At 42.6% G+C, this 15,616-nt stretch overlaps 1 protein-coding gene across 1 annotated transcript; it reads left to right on the forward strand.

Moving 5' to 3' along the window:
- Nucleotides 1–7,588: 7,588 nt before the first annotated feature.
- Nucleotides 7,589–11,757, forward strand: Lrit2 (leucine rich repeat, Ig-like and transmembrane domains 2). The gene is made up of 3 exons (XM_036198639.1): nt 7,589–7,718; nt 8,013–8,794; nt 10,967–11,757. Exons 1-3 carry the CDS (start codon nt 7,609–7,611, stop codon nt 11,722–11,724), a joined length of 1,650 nt encoding a protein of 549 aa, XP_036054532.1. The 5' UTR covers nt 7,589–7,608; the 3' UTR covers nt 11,725–11,757.
- The last annotated feature ends 3,859 nt before the right edge of the window (nt 11,758–15,616 follow it).

Consider the following 15,616-nt stretch of genomic DNA (forward strand, 5'->3'; position numbering starts at 1 on the left):
CTGGAGAAGAGACAGGTGTGAAGTATTTTGCTTGTATCAGTCAGTTTCTGCTAAATAACAAATAAAATCAAAAACTCTCTGGTATGCAGCATTACGATACTTACTTTCATGCTATGTGGCTATAGATTGACTGTCATGGCTCTGCTGTGTGTGTCCCATTGGGGCCCAGAGGTGGAGTGTAACAGTGGCTACCTGGGGCAGACTTTTCTCAGATGACATAAGAGGAATGGTAAAATCATGCAATGCTTCTCCATGTGGTAGTGTGAGACTGGTACATTGCTGCTTCTGCCCATGTTGTATCTGCCAAAGAGAGTCTCATGGCCAAACGCAACGTTAACAAGGCCAGCAGAGACACGAATCCTCTGAAGATGATAATGGGAGACAAACATCTCGAAACAAATTTACTATAGGACCCACTATAGTACATCCACTAGGGAGTATTAGCTTTAGACCTGGCAATTGGGCAGCTGGTTCTTGTGGAAAGTCCTTACCACTCTCTACATTCCTTTATGGTTGCATTTATGTCAACTCATAGACACACACAGTCTTTCTATACATTAGCCATGCTTCTTTTTCACACACACACACACACACACACACACACACACACACACACACACACACCCCTCATCCATATTGTGCCCTCTTATTGAATTCTAACATTATACCTTTGGGTTGCCTGGAGATAATCTTTTTTTTTTTTTTCCGGCAATAAATCCTCAAGAATACTGCTCTTTTGTTCTCAGCATGCCTGGAGAGAGCCAAGAATCATCTACAACAGAGGGAACTGTCATACCAATCTTGTCTCACACCCAGTTCATTCCCATGGAGCAGCCTTTACAATGATTTCTGGAATTTTCTTGGTTTTGGAGAGGATCTAGGAGCTTCCCTGGTCACCTGGCAGACTGCTTCAGAGAATCCCTGCTGAGTTCTGCCAAAGGCAGAGACAGTAGAGATGTTTATGCACAGGAGTGAGTGGATGTTCCTAGCAGAAGACCCCCATTTATCCCTTGTCTACAGAGAAGATGGGTATCAAGTCTTTTGGTAACAACTGTAGACTTCCAGAGTCAGAAGTGATCCAAGGAAATCATTTAACTAGTACCACACAAGATAATTCACATCAAGTGAATGTTGACTAGATATAAATCTCCCTCCTATTTGCAAAAGACCTTACAAAATGTTCCTATCAGCCCATTCTGGAGGCTAGGATATTTGATTTTACAGAATTAAGAGCCAAAGAACTAAATGTGTATACAAGGGAGAGATAGAGTATCTTTTGGAATCCATATCCTAATGTCTTTATTCAGTATTAATCTCTGAGGTGCAGTCCACACACGTTTACTATGAAAAAATAAATATTGGCATCCCCCAAAGCCTGGAATTAGAACCACAAAAACATATGTGCGCATGACCATAGATTCACCAAACATGGATGTTTTTCTGTCCCCTGCCCCTGAAAGTTGCATTTGATTATAACTTGTGTGTCATCACCATTAGCAAGAAAAGTTTTTTGGGTGGACAGTAATGGCTGTGTCTGCATCAGAGATCAACATAATTTCTTGTAAACAAAACCAGGTAATAAATATCACAGGCTTTGTTTTTGCTAATGGAACAAAGGAAAAGCAAATATAGACTATATGTGAATTAATGGGCATGTATATGTTCCAGTAAAATGTTTACAAGAACAGACAGCAAACTGGAGACAACATCCAATTAGCTTTATTGAACTTTGTGGGATAAAATCAGGAACTTGAGAGCAAAAAATTAAGTTAGTATACCCAATATTGACCAAGAGATACAGGAGGAGGAAGGAGAGGAGAATGCGAGCGTAGGGTGGGTAGGGTGGGAATCAAAATCCAGTAGGACTACCTTTAGGGTGTGGGTGATTATTGCCTACAAGATGCTGGCCTTGTAATGTCCATGTATCAGCTTTCCTTTATGTGTTTCATTTTCCCCGATTTTTCTCTTGTAGGGAAGAATCATTCTGGATTGTTCTCATGAGTATTTCTGTTACTAAAACAAACTCCTCTGGCAAATGAATAAATAAATGGTATCTGGTTTACATACTAACCTTTTAATATAACTCACTCTTTGAGAACTGGACATTCTCTGAATAGCCTAGAAAAACAATTCCTGGTCTTTCTGTACTGAAGGCCAGCTGCCATCTGGGCTATGGTGATCCTGTGGTACACTGCCCCTGGGGAGCTAGTTTAGGAGTTGCAAATCAATGTCAATCAGTTTCCATGGTTTCATGGCATCTCTGGTATACATTCTCCAGACCACAGAGTGGTTGTATTCCTCCTGCCTACACAGGTGGCAGTCCCAAGTCACTTTTTCTCAGTTGCCTCTTCACATTGCAGGATACAAAAAGGCAGAACCAAACTATGTTCTGGAAAGAGGATGTAAGCTGTCAAGCTAGGCCGTTAATCAAGGGACCCAAAGAGCTTGTTTAGCTAGAGATGAATCTACTGAAGATAATCATCAATTCCCAGGCACTTGAGCATTTGTTGACTTGCAAGGGCATTGTAGGTAGGACACATCCAGTTTATGCTATGGCAGCAGCTTCCACACTTCAGCAGCTTAGCACATAATGAGTCATTCTTGCTCTAGCAGTCTGCTCACTGAGTGGGGAATGATGGAGGGAGGTGTCTGCTTCACTTACTCAAGGCTTAGGCTGATTGAAACCCCACCATCTGGAATAACAACAGTTACCTCAACAAGGAGAAACAAAACAAAACTAGAGAATCACAGAGGGGCTCTTCAAACATCATTACTTCTAACATCTCAGTGGCCAAAATACGGGTCCTATGGCTTGACTATTTCAAGGGAGCTTTGAAATGTTGTCTTTTGCATTTCTCTTACTGCCATATATCACAGCATGAGTGGCCAAGGGACCATGTTAGACATTGTTGTCAAAGGATAGAAAGGGAAGCCAGGCAATGGTGGCACCTGCCTTTAATCCCAACACACAGAGGCAGAGGCAGGCAGATCTATGAGTTTGAGGCCAGCCTGCTCTACAGAGCAAGCTCTAGGACAACAACAAAAAAAAAAAAGATAGAAAGGGAAAAGATTTTATCTAGAGAAAATGGAGGAGTGTGTCTATCTGCTATCTGGTGGCTCACCCAGTTCTGACTACTCTAGGCTTTCTCAGAGTGGCTAATGTTGGGGAGCAGGGGCACTTTCCAGCTGAATAGGATATTCTTTTATTGGGAGTCTGTTCAAGTAAAAAGGAAGTACTTTATATCTATGCCGCAATCACACAGTAATTCTCCAAAAACAATCTCTCGAGAGAATTCTACAATCCAAGTTCTTAAAAGCCTCCTTTAGAGGGGAGATAAAGATGAAATACCCTCAGATCCTCTCTTCTTTGATATCAGGGTCTCATGACTACATTTGGCAGCATGTTAATTAAGCTAAACAACAACACTAACCAAGTAATTGTATTAATCATGGTTCTTCAGAGATACAGAATTTATAGAATGAGTCTGTATATCAACTATGTCTCTCTATATGTATATATACTTATAGAATATATATATCCTAATAAATGTATCTAGATAGATATAGAAAGGGTATTTATTAGAATGGCTTACAGACTGTGGTCCAGTTATTCTAAAAATGGCTGCTTATCAATGAAAGATCCAAGAATCCAGGAGTTGTTCAGTCCACAAGGCTGGATGTCTGAGCTGGTCTTCAGCATATGCTGAAATCCTGAAGAAGTAGGTTCCAATGCCACTGAAGGAATGGACTTGCCATGGAGTGTGAGAGCAAGCAGGCGAAGAGAGCCAAGTTTCTTCTTCCATGTCTGTTATACACACTGCCATCAGAAGGTGTGGCCCAGATTAAAGGTGGATCTTCCCACCTTAAAAGAAAGTTCTAGGTTAAAACTGGGCTTCCTGCCACCAGGAGTGGTACCTCACACTTTTAATTCCAGCATTCAGTAGGCAGAGGCTTGCAGAGCTCTGTGAGGCCAGCCTGGTCTACAAATCAAGTTCCAGGACAGCCCAGGCTGTTACACAAAGAAACTCAGTCTCAGAAGAAAAAAATTGAGTCTTCCCACTTCTAATTATTTTTTTTCTTTTTGAGACAGGGTTTCTTTGTGTAGTCCTGGTTGTCCTAGAACTCACTCTATAGACCAGGCTGACCTTAAACTCACAGAAATCCTCCTGCCTCTGCCCCCTGAATGCTGGGATTAAAGTCATGTGCCACCATCACCCAGCCCCATTTGGGATGATTTAATGAATGAAAAATTCCTCACAGGTGTACCCAGCTGCTTGGGTTTTAGTTAATTCCAGATTAATCAAGTTGACAACTGAGACTAGCCGTCACAGGTCCACCCTTAGTCAATTTGACACACAATCATACCTCCTTATGTCATGCTTAATTTCCAAATGAAAACAATAACCATGGCATAATTATGCCTAACATGATATAATTATCTCTCATACAATTGCAAACACAGTATAAATTTTAGAATAGGTTGCAATGTCCCTTGAGGGACACTCTTTTGGTATTTCAAAAATTAAATATGATAAGCACTGATATTCTCTTAATTGATACTGCATTATAAAAGAAGTGGGATTTTTGTGTGTGTCTCTCCTGGCAGGAGCACTGGAACTCTTGGAACCAAAACCTCTAGGCCAGCAGAACTTAAGGTCACAGGAACAGGAAGGAAATTTTTCTCTAGTGAGTCACTAGAGGTGATAGCGAGTGAATAATGCCCTTTTCCACCCCATGATTCATCTTGGCTATGGAAGAAATCATACCACATGTTGAACACTGATTCAAAGCATATTCCACCTTCTGGAGAACCCTGCCGCAGCCCTCCAGGCTGCTGCCATGTAATGGTGCCATACCTGTGTCTTCAGAAGGCCAGCTGCTTCAGGGTGGTGGGGAACATGGTAAGACCAGTGGATTCCACAACCTTGAACCCATTGTCACTCATCTCTGCAGGTGAAGTGAGTTCTTTGCTCAGAGCAACACTGTGTGGACCACCATGGTGGTGGATAAGGCATTCAGTAAGTCAATGGATGGTGGTTTTGGCAGAAGCATTATATACAAGAAAGGCAAACCTATAACCAGAATTATCTACTCTGCAAAGGACAAAGTCCTTTCCGTGGAAGAAGTGATCCAATGTATTTAACTTGTTATCAGATCACTGGCTGGTTGGACTAGCTGTACCACAGCCTGTACTATCCAGAAGTGGATAGCCACAGCATTACAATCCTTTTCTGGGACAACCCTAAAAGACATCAGTGAAGGGAAACCTTCACAGTGTGTAGAACTTCAAGCAGTACACATAGAGAAATGGCCAGATGTATGATTCCTCACTGACTCTTTGGAAATGGCCAGGTGTGTGAATGTTCACTGATCCATGGGCTGTAGCCAGTGGATTGGCTGGATGGTCAGGGACTTAGATTAGATGTGATTAGAAAATTGGTGAAAAAGACATCTGAGGATGAAGTATGTGGATAGATCTCTTCAAATGAGTAAAGAATGTGAAGATACTTGTGACCCATATAAATGCTCATCATAAAGTAACTTCAGCAGAGGAAGAGTTTAATAACTAAGTAAATAAGATGACCTGTTCTGTTAGTCTACAACCAAAGTAGCCATGGTGGCAGAGATGGAGATTATGGCCATGGACTTGACAACATAGACTCCTACTTACCAAGGCTGACTTGGCTACAGTTACTGCTGAGTTCCAGAGCTGCCACCAAGCTAGCTTTAATTGTCCCCTCTCTACTCTCCCACAGCTACTTCCTATGCCCCTTTGCAAAATAAGGGGATGATGATCAGAAGAGAAATTGCAGAGCTGAATGACCCAGGCGATGCCTAAGATGACATGGCAGTTGATATTCCTTACAAGCTCTAAGACAACGTCTAGGAAAGTGAGTAGGTCTGAGTTTATGGTAAGTAGCACATGGAGTGGACAGAGAAGACATTGTAGGAAAGGGAGGGTTTTTTTTTTTTATTTTTGGCTTTTATATTTGGGTATAAGGGGAAAGAGGAATTTGCTTGGGCTCTCAGATACCCATCCATTGAATTGCAGAGGCCCATGAAGTAAGCTTAAGTCTTAGGAAACTTGGAAGAGGGTTCTGGAGTAAAATTCAGTTCCTGTTAATTTTTTGAGGTCAAACTGGCCAGACACTGATATCCTCTCCAGCCTGCCACTGGATGTGTGCTGCTTTGGGAAGGACTTTGCTTTGTGAAATCACTCCTTGCAGCTGAGGATCATCTCCTCATCTTTTGAATATAATGACAGCAGCATATCTCACCTAGATTTTGTGTACACAGCACACTCCCACTTTGGATTTTGTTTTACCTTGAAAGGAATTGCAAAGATGTATGAATTAGATTGCCTAGGAATGCCAGCAAATGCATCTGGCATGAGTGGGAGGCCTGGAATGTAAGCAGCTTAGCTGGTGACCCATTTCCCCTCACTGGTTAGCTTCTGAGCGGATTTGTTTTCACTGAAGCCTTTTATAGGGTATAATGTATATTATGAGTTTTAACAAGAACTCATGGAATTTTGGTATTTGGCCCCAGTTAATGAGAAAGTTGATCCTTCTGCTCATCTAAACTCTGTCATTATCAGGGGTAAATTATTGGGCAATGACTGTGTGCTTAGCATCTTAATTAATCTAAACATTTCCTGCACATATTTTAAGATGTTTGTTAATATTCTCATTCCATAGAGGAGAAACAGAGGCTCACAGGTTAAAAGGTATTTCCCAAACCTTCAGACTCAGAAGCATAAATGCAAAGAAGACTAAATGAGGAAATCTCTATAGCTGTTTTCTCACCACCATCATGCCTGGCAAACATGGCTTACAGTGAATAAACAATAAATACTGGATGAGTGAAGAGTGGTATAGTGATATGGATTACCACAGATAACATTTACAAGCTTGAAATTCGCTCTTTTTGGTGTGAGTCAGTGTTTGGGGAAAGTCAAGGAAAAGATATGCCATTAAGCTTCATGCCCCAGAGCCCAAAGCTTTGGCTTTATGTTTTTAAACTTCCATGGGAAAGGGCATCTTGGTGCATCTCTGATTCTAGTGAGATGAGTTGCAGAAGCAGCTGTCATAATGCAGGAGAGGTATGACTAAGCACATCACCCATGGTGCTGGCAGACACCAAGCAAGGGACAGAATCACAGGATTGCTTTGTTGCTCATCATCTGCTTTCACTTCAAGAAAATAGTTAGAATTTGGTGTTTGTGAATCAGGAAGTATGAGATGCATTCTGACCCAGTCCTGAGTGGTGGTGCTCAGGATTGCAACATGTGATCATTTCCCCTAGATTCTTTGTAAGAGGCTGAGAGAAGGTAGAAGCAAAATAGAACTTGATGTCTTATTATAGTTCTCTTTTCAAACTCAGGAACCAGAGCTTGGAGGACTTTCTCACTTTAATTAAGAGGCCCAACTCCTTCCACATGGGCTTAGCTGAGCCTGGGAGCTGGACTGTAAGAGACCTCAGAGCATTCAGGGCTTTAGTGCTGCTGTGCTGACCTACATCTTCATGGATTACCAATAATAGGATTTGCTACTCAGAAGCTGAGACCATACCTACTCAAAACACACAGGGTATTGCCTACAGATAAATATGGCTTTTGTTTTTTACTGTTTCTTGCAAGTTCTGGTCTCTTGGGATACACATGCAGCTCAGTCTTTCTGTCTGCCAGGGTGTACCTGCTCAGAGGAGAGTTTTGGCAGGTGCGCTGTGCTGACAGGATTCCAGAGGGTGACAGAGGTGAGGGGGGAGTAGGCTGTCTTCTGTAGTGATATGGAGTGACACGGGCTTAGAGATTGTGGGAAATCAGTTAAATCTCCGTGGGATTCATTCTAGTAGTTCTGAAGTTTATTGAGCAGAATGTTTTTACCAATGTCAACCACTTTTAGTTCAAGTTCATTATTTTTTATTTAATCCCCATGTCTAATAATGATATCCACTCAATACCACTTCTAGGTCCCCTGATGCTTATCAAAGTTTTCTTCTTTCTTATACAGGAGTCTACAGTGCATGTCTATGTCTTTGGGAAAGATTCCAGGCAACTTTCCCAAAGAACTCAAGCAAGTGAGAATTGAAAACTCACCCTTATTTGAACTTCCCCAGGGGTTTTTTGCCAACATGAGTACCTTGGAATACCTTTGGCTCAACTTTAACAATGTCACTGTGATCCATCTAGGCGCCTTGGAGGATCTGCCAGAGCTGAGAGAGCTGAGACTGGAGGGGAACAACCTCCGTTCAGTACCATGGACAGCGTTCCATGCCACCCCTTTCCTACAGGTCTTGGATCTCAAACACAACAGGATTGATGCACTCCCTGAACTGGCTCTTCAGTTCCTAGCCAACCTGACATACCTTGACATATCCTCCAATAGGCTGACAGTTGTATCCAAGGGTGTCTTCTTGAACTGGCCAGTCTATCAGAAACGCCAGAAGCATGGTTGTGGAGCTGAAATTCTCTCCAGAATGGTGTTGGCACTGCACAATAATCCCTGGTTATGTGACTGTCGTTTAAGGGGGCTTGCTCAGTTTGTCAAGTCCATTGGTCTCCCATTCACCCTGGTGAATTCTTACCTGATATGCCAAGGCCCTGTCTCTAAGGCAGGACAGCTTTTATATGAGACTGAGCTTGGTGTTTGTATGAAGCCAAATATCTCAACCCCAACTGCCAACATCACTATCCAGGTAGGAAAGAATGGGACTCTGCAATGCTTGGCACAAGCCAGTCCCTCACCAAGCATAGCATGGAAGTATCCTCTGAGCACGTGGAGAGAATTTGATGGTAAGCCACATGTACTCTCTGGAAATATATGGGGGAGGCAGTGTAGAGGTGTGTCTGTGACACTGTCTCATTACAGAGGTTTAAACTGTGCCTGTCATAAAGGATGGGTGCAAGTAAGATAGGTATATATGTGCATTAACTATTCAGAACAAAAAAGAGTCCAAGATAGCATTCTACTATCAGCACTGTTTAAAGTGGGTATATGAGGATCTCATATGTAAACAGATATACTGGCCCTGATGATTTTATATAGCATGTAAATGTTAATAGTATTACATATGAACAAATAAATTTTGGGGGAACCTTCTAGACAAAGAGCATAATATTGACATTTTAGAATTCTAAAATTTCTAACTAGAACTTATTCTACCATATGACACAAGAATCATGTGGGGTGCTTATTTGAAATAATATTTATGAGGTCCTGCCCTGGAGATTTGAACTCAGTGAGTCCAGGGCCAATAATATGCATTGTTACATATGTACTCCTGTGGTGTTCCCCTTGAGTGGTCCCCATAAGATAAGGATAGCAAGTCCTACATACCAACTGAATATTTGCTTCAATATTAGCTCAAAATTATAAAAGGGCCTATGGGAAGGAAATGACTTCCAGGGGCCCAAAACTGGGACCTGATATTGCACCTCTTTTCTTGGAGCTGGTTTCAGCATTTCCCAAAGCCAGGCACGGGCTCCCCAGGAGCATGCTGGAGCTGGAAGGACATTCATAGCTTCTTAACTCTTCCTCTGTCTAGAACAGTTGAAATGGAGTAAAATTTGAGGGGTGCAACCAAGTCCATTACTATAAATGATGAATCCCCCAGGTGGTTAAAAAAAATACACAATTGACTGAATTTTTCACTTTTCTCTTGATTTTGATCTTACCCTGTGGACTTGGGGGTGAAATGCTAACAGCAGAGAAGGACATGATTCATCATTGTAGTTTTCTTTTAAAATCAAGAAATGTTTCCAGAGATGCTCTACCATTGCTTGTTTTAAAAATGTTCTATTTAATTATTTTATGTGTATAGTATCTTAGTCAGGGTTACTTTTGCTGTGATAAACACCATGATGAAAACAACTTTGGGAGGAAAGGGTTTATTTGGCTTATGCTTCCTCATCACTGTTCATCAATGAGGGAAGTCAGGGCAGGAACTCAAACAGGGTTTGAAGGAACCTGGAGGCAGGAGCTGGTGCAGATGCCATGAAGGGGTACTGCTTACTGGCCTGCTCCACATGGCTTGCTCAGCCTACTTTTTAAATAGATCCCAGGACCACTAGCCCGGGAATGGTCCTACCCATATTGATCACCAATTAAGAAAATGCTCTTCAGGATTGCCTACAGTTTGATCTTATGGAGACATTTTCTCAATTGAAGATCCCTCCTCTCCAATGACTCTAGCTTGTGTCAAGTTGACATAAAACTAAGCTGCCCAAGGAATGTTTTACCTTCATGTATGTCTGTGAACCACATACATGCCTAGTGCTGGCAGTGGCCAGAAAAGGGCATTGGATCCCCTGAAACTGGAGTTAAATTTAACTATGAACCACCATGTGAGTGCTAGGGATCGAATACTTAACTGCTAAGGTATGTTGCTGGCCCTATGATAATTATTCTTAATACTGTGCTATATCTAGCCTCCCAGAAATAGTAACAGGTAAGACTTACTGACGTTTTCTATAAAACTTGTGGAGTGCATGACATCTCATTTTTTTGACAAGGAGATTGAGACTAAGAGAACTTAAGCACTTTGCCCAGGACCATGTACTTGAAAGAGGCAGGAGGCCAGGTATTTGATTTCCAGGTTCTGAGGCACATCTGGGAAGTAAGAATTCATTTGGAGCTCACAATATCTCTTAATCACCCCATTTTGAAAAATCACCTTAAGCCATGGTATTAGGTTCAGCAAGGCCAAAGTGGGTACTACTAATGTTAAAAGAATATGACCTCCTTAGATAGAAGAATGGGCTCCATATAATTGTGGTCTGTGAACAACCATGGAAAAGTTAATCAGCTACTCCAACCCTCATTGTCTTTCTAGAAAAATAGCCCCTGACACAGGTACATGCTTAATAAATAGTAACCATCCTTTTAACACAAGACCTAACATTGCTAGAACTTCCCAGTTATCTGTCAAAGAAATGCACAGCCTGTTTGTTCTTCTTTTCACCTAGTGTTGACCTCATCAATTGCAGAAGATACCATTCTGTCCCAGCTTGTCATTCCAGCAGCTCATCTGATAGACAGTGGTAATTATACTTGTATGGCCTTCAACTCCATTGGCAGAAGCTCCCTTGTCATCTCACTCTACATCCAGCCTGCCCAAGCTATGCCTGGATTGCATTCTTTTTCCATCTCCTCAGAGGGCAGTGCCTATGTTGACCTACGGGTGGTCAAGCAGACAGTACATGGCATCATGCTGGAGTGGCTCACAGTGGCCAACATCCCAGAGGAGCAGTGGTTCACCCTCTACATCGAAACTGATGAAGCTTTCAGGAAGAAAGTGGTCCACATAGGCCCTGGAATCAACACATATGCTGTGGATGACCTCCTCCCTGCTACAAAATATAAAGCATGCCTCAGCCTAAGGAATCAGCCTCCAGGCCAGGGCCAGTGTGTGGTCTTCATGACAGGCAAAGATAGTGGTGGGCTGGAGGGTCGTGAGCGCCTCTTGCATGCTACTGTGGTCTTGTGTGCTGTGCTCCTGGCACTGCCTGTGGGTGCTTATGTGTGGGCTGCCCAGGGGCCATACAATTGTAGTGAGTGGTGTTTATGCTGTGACTCTTTTCACAGGAAAACCCTCAGGTGCCCCCAAGCCAGACCACAGTGCAAAGATAGCTCTTTCAAAGATCTTCCAGCAGTCTATGAGGATGGTGAGGGTCACAGGGTCATGGAGGGGACTGAGGAGACAGAAAAAGAGAGTAACAGTTAACAACCCACCATGGAATGGAAATGGGTGGACCTCCATGTAGCAAGCTTTCTTGTTGGACTATCTTTGGACCACTAACCCACAAATAATGACCCAGAGACTTATTAATTATGAAGGGTTGGCCTTAGCTTAGGCTTGTTTTTAACTAGCTCTTATAACTTAAATTAACCCATTTTTATTTAACTACATTCTGTCATGTACTACCCATCCTGCTCTTTCTGTCTCCTCTCTGTGTCTGCAGAACTGGCGACTCTGCCTTTCTTCTTCCCAGAGTCCTATCTGTTTCTGGAAGTGCCACCTATACGTTGTGCCTAGCTATTGGCAGGTCAGCTTTTAATTACACAAGTCACAGCAATACACCTTCACGTAGTGTACAAATATCCCACAACACATCTAGTCCCTGAAACAAACCTTCCATGAGAGAACAACTTGGCTCCACCCATTTATTGAACAAGTATTTGTTGAGTATCCATTGTATTCTAAACAAGGAACTTGATGGAGGGAGTTCAGACATAAAAAAGGGAACACAGTATTTATCTTCACATACCTAAAGCCAATAGAGCTCTGTCTTATTAGACTGGTAATTTTATTATACCTGACAGTAGCTAGAAATTAATGAATGTTATTTTTGTATGTACTCAGTTCTACAGAACACAGGATATCTCATATGTATTATCCTTCAAAGAATGGCAGAATAATTTTTATTGTATGTAAAGAAACTTGATCTCAGAAAACTCAATGATTTGCCCATCACCTGTCTACCAGGTGTCAGGGCACTGGTCTACAGAGGATGAATCTTCTTGTTCTACAAATGAGTTGGAGCCTAACCTTACTACAACCACTGTGCTCATCAGGATGTACTGAGAACCAATGGCAGGTCAAATAACATTTTAAGAATTAATGACAACACTGATATTGAAATTAATCATCATTTATTTCTTTAGGTTCTTTCTTTTCCTTCTGAGAAGAAGAAATAAAGCTTTTTAAATGGAAATTCCCTATTTGTGCTGTATAGTTTTACACAGAATTGGCACAAGCTGAAGTCATCTGAGAAGAGGGAACCTTAATTTAAAAAATGCCTTCATATGATGCAAACCTGTAGGGCATTTTCTTAATTAATGATTGATGGGGGAAGGCCCAGCCCATTGTGAGTGTGCCATTCCTGAACTAGTGGTCCTAGGTTCTATAAGAAAGCAGCCTAAATGAGCCTTGTGAAGCAAGCCAGTAAGCAGCACCTCTCCATGGCCTCTGCATCAGCTCCTGACTCCAGGTTCCTTCCTCTTTGAGTTCCTGCTCTGCCTTCCTTTGATGATGAACAGTGATATGGAAGTGTAAGCCAAGTAAACCGTTTCCTCCCCAACTTGCTTTTTAGTCATGGTGTTTCACTGCAGCAATGGAACCTCTATAAGGCACTATTGTACTAAAGGTAGAAAAAATTACGTTGTCATCTCATGCTAGAAACTGAGTCTTTTAGAGTAGCCACCCAGCCCCATCCCTCAGTTCTTCCTGATCCTCCTAAAGGGGCCTCTGTGTGTCCATATACCAGGTATAGCCTTAGTCCTCTTGTGGCATCCTCTCTCTTATCTCAGTCCATTTCCCAATGAAGAGTCTTGATAACCATCAGAGAAGTTGCTTGACAACTGATGTAACATCGATGGTAGGTTTTCAGAGTCTGGATTCTCGCAAAGCTCCCATTGTGACAATTGTGGAGTCTATAGTCTCAAACACTTGGAAAGCTGAGACAAGAGGATTATTAGAGCCCATGGGTTCAAGACCAGCTTGATCAGCACAGTAAGTTCCTATCTCAACAACGAAACATCAACAACAAAGCACCTTTGTTTAAGTAGACAAAATACTTGAAGGTCTTGAGAAATGAGGACAGTTTTCTCATCTCCACACTTTACCACATTTGCCAGCTTGGCTCTGAGGGAGAGCAGCTTCAGGACAAAGTCCCACATCCTCAGCTCTTGCTTGGAGCGAGGATGCCAAAAGGCTCCAAGTTTCAGATAGATTGTAGGGTGCCTACCTGCTTTCCTCCAGTTCTTTCCACCTGTCCCACTCCCTTCTCTTTGGACCATCCATGTGTAAGGCTGTGGACAAAGGTCCTTTTCTCCAGGACATGTGCTCTTGTATGTGGGCCACAGCAAGCCATCCTCAAATGCACCTTACACAACTCAGAATAGCAACTGAGCTTCTACCGGTAGCTACAAAGCAGATGCTAGGTGTTTGCATATATTAGCTCCTGCTGCCCTCACAGCAATAAGCCTTTGCACTCTGTGCTGATGAGAAAAGTGAGGCCCAGACAACCATGGTCTTTTGCACAAATTCACACATAAGTAGCAAAATCTGTATTCACACCTAAGACTGTCAAACTGCAAAGGCACCTTATTATTTCATAAAATGGGAAAGTCTGAGCTTGGAGGGCTGAGGAGATGGCTCTGTCAGTAAGGTGCTTGCTATGCAAGCCTGAAGACCTGAGTTCAATCCCCAGAATCACATTAAAAAAAAAAAAAAAAAAAAGGTCAGGCAGGCATTATGGAACATGCTTGTAGTCCCAAATAGGCACAGATAGATAGGCAGATTACTAGAGCTTGCTGGCCAGCTAGTCTAGGTAAAAGTGAGAGATCCATTTTCAATAAACAAGGTGGAGAGTAATTGAAGGAGACATCTAAGAGAGACCTCTGATCTCCTCATATGCATGGGTATCCCCCACAGTGTACCTGCATACACACATATACACCTGAGTCCAAGTTCACAGGGACAGAAAAATGGCTTCAGATACCCCTACTGATTGCACATGAGGCTAATGCTCCATTAGTAGGCTTTGGAAAGAGGATAGTTGTAGTGGATAGCCATCCCAGCACTGGCCTGGAAGTTCCAACCCCCATTGAGGCTTCAATAATGGTCACGCCCACAAGGCGGGGTAGAGGAGGAAGCTGAAGACCCAGGATGGAGAGGAGGTCTCTCTCTTGGTTCTGGGACACTGGATGCAGGAGGTAGACTGAGCAGAGTTCTCCAGAGAACACCACCGGACTGCGTGATACCTTTGCCAGACCCTACAACCTATCTCTTCATTTGTAAGTTACCTCACAAAATAAGCCTCCCTTTTAACTATGTGGAGTGGCCTTAATAATTTAACCAATAGATAGTATTCTCAGTAGCTGTTCCTGTCTCCCTCCCACCTACTGACTTGAAAACCTATCATCAAGGCAGACTAGATCTGGACCTATCTCAGTATGCTAGAGTAGGCTGCCCTTCAGCTTGCCATTTCCTCATGCTGTGGGTCTTGGAGGCCTCACCCCACTGACAGGGTCTTCTTCAGTGCTGACCACGTTTTCTGGTCTTGTTTGACTCTATCCTCCTCTCTTCCAGTGGCTGATGTTGGCTACTAGGCCCTTTCCCCTTCCATGATCATTTCCAAGACTGGCTCTCCTTGGGTCAAGATCCTGAGTTTGGCTACAAACCCATCTTCCTTCTAAGGACCACAGTGCTGAACAAAACTTCCAGTCCAAAGGTCTTTACTACCACATTGCCAGAAATAAACGGCTTTTCTGGCATCATGCCCACCTGAGACCTTACAAATCCTGCCCCTCCTGGACTGCTTTAGGGGTCATTAGCCCATGCTTCACACCTATTTCTTCCTACAAGCAATCCTGATTGGATCCTTCTAGATTAAAAAAAAATAGAATTTAAGTCCAGGACAAGACAAGGTCTGCAAAGGTATTGAAATTAAGATGTAGACAGACAATTTAGACAAAATGTTTCAGTCTCCCTCAGTGTCAGAATGGAGGTAATGAATAGCATCCCCCGCTGAATGAGCTATGGGGTCAGTGATATTGGTCTCCACAAGTCAGTAAACAGAATACAAGAGAACCAGGAGGTCAGTTTATCCTTT

Source organism: Onychomys torridus, chromosome 9, assembly GCF_903995425.1.
Source record: "Onychomys torridus chromosome 9, mOncTor1.1, whole genome shotgun sequence".
NCBI classification, from domain to species: Eukaryota; Metazoa; Chordata; class Mammalia; order Rodentia; family Cricetidae; genus Onychomys; species Onychomys torridus.

Excerpts from the sequence above, each read along its gene's own strand:
- Lrit2 (XM_036198639.1), top strand. The coding sequence starts at position 7,609 with ATGGCTTTTGTTTTTTACTGTTTCTTGCAAGTTCTGGTCTCTTGGGAT. Across the intron at positions 7,719-8,012 it reads TCAGAGGAGAGTTTTGGCAG|GAGTCTACAGTGCATGTCTA; the intron begins GTGCGCTGTGCT and ends TTTCTTATACAG. Across the intron at positions 8,795-10,966 it reads CACGTGGAGAGAATTTGATG|TGTTGACCTCATCAATTGCA; the intron begins GTAAGCCACATG and ends CTTTTCACCTAG.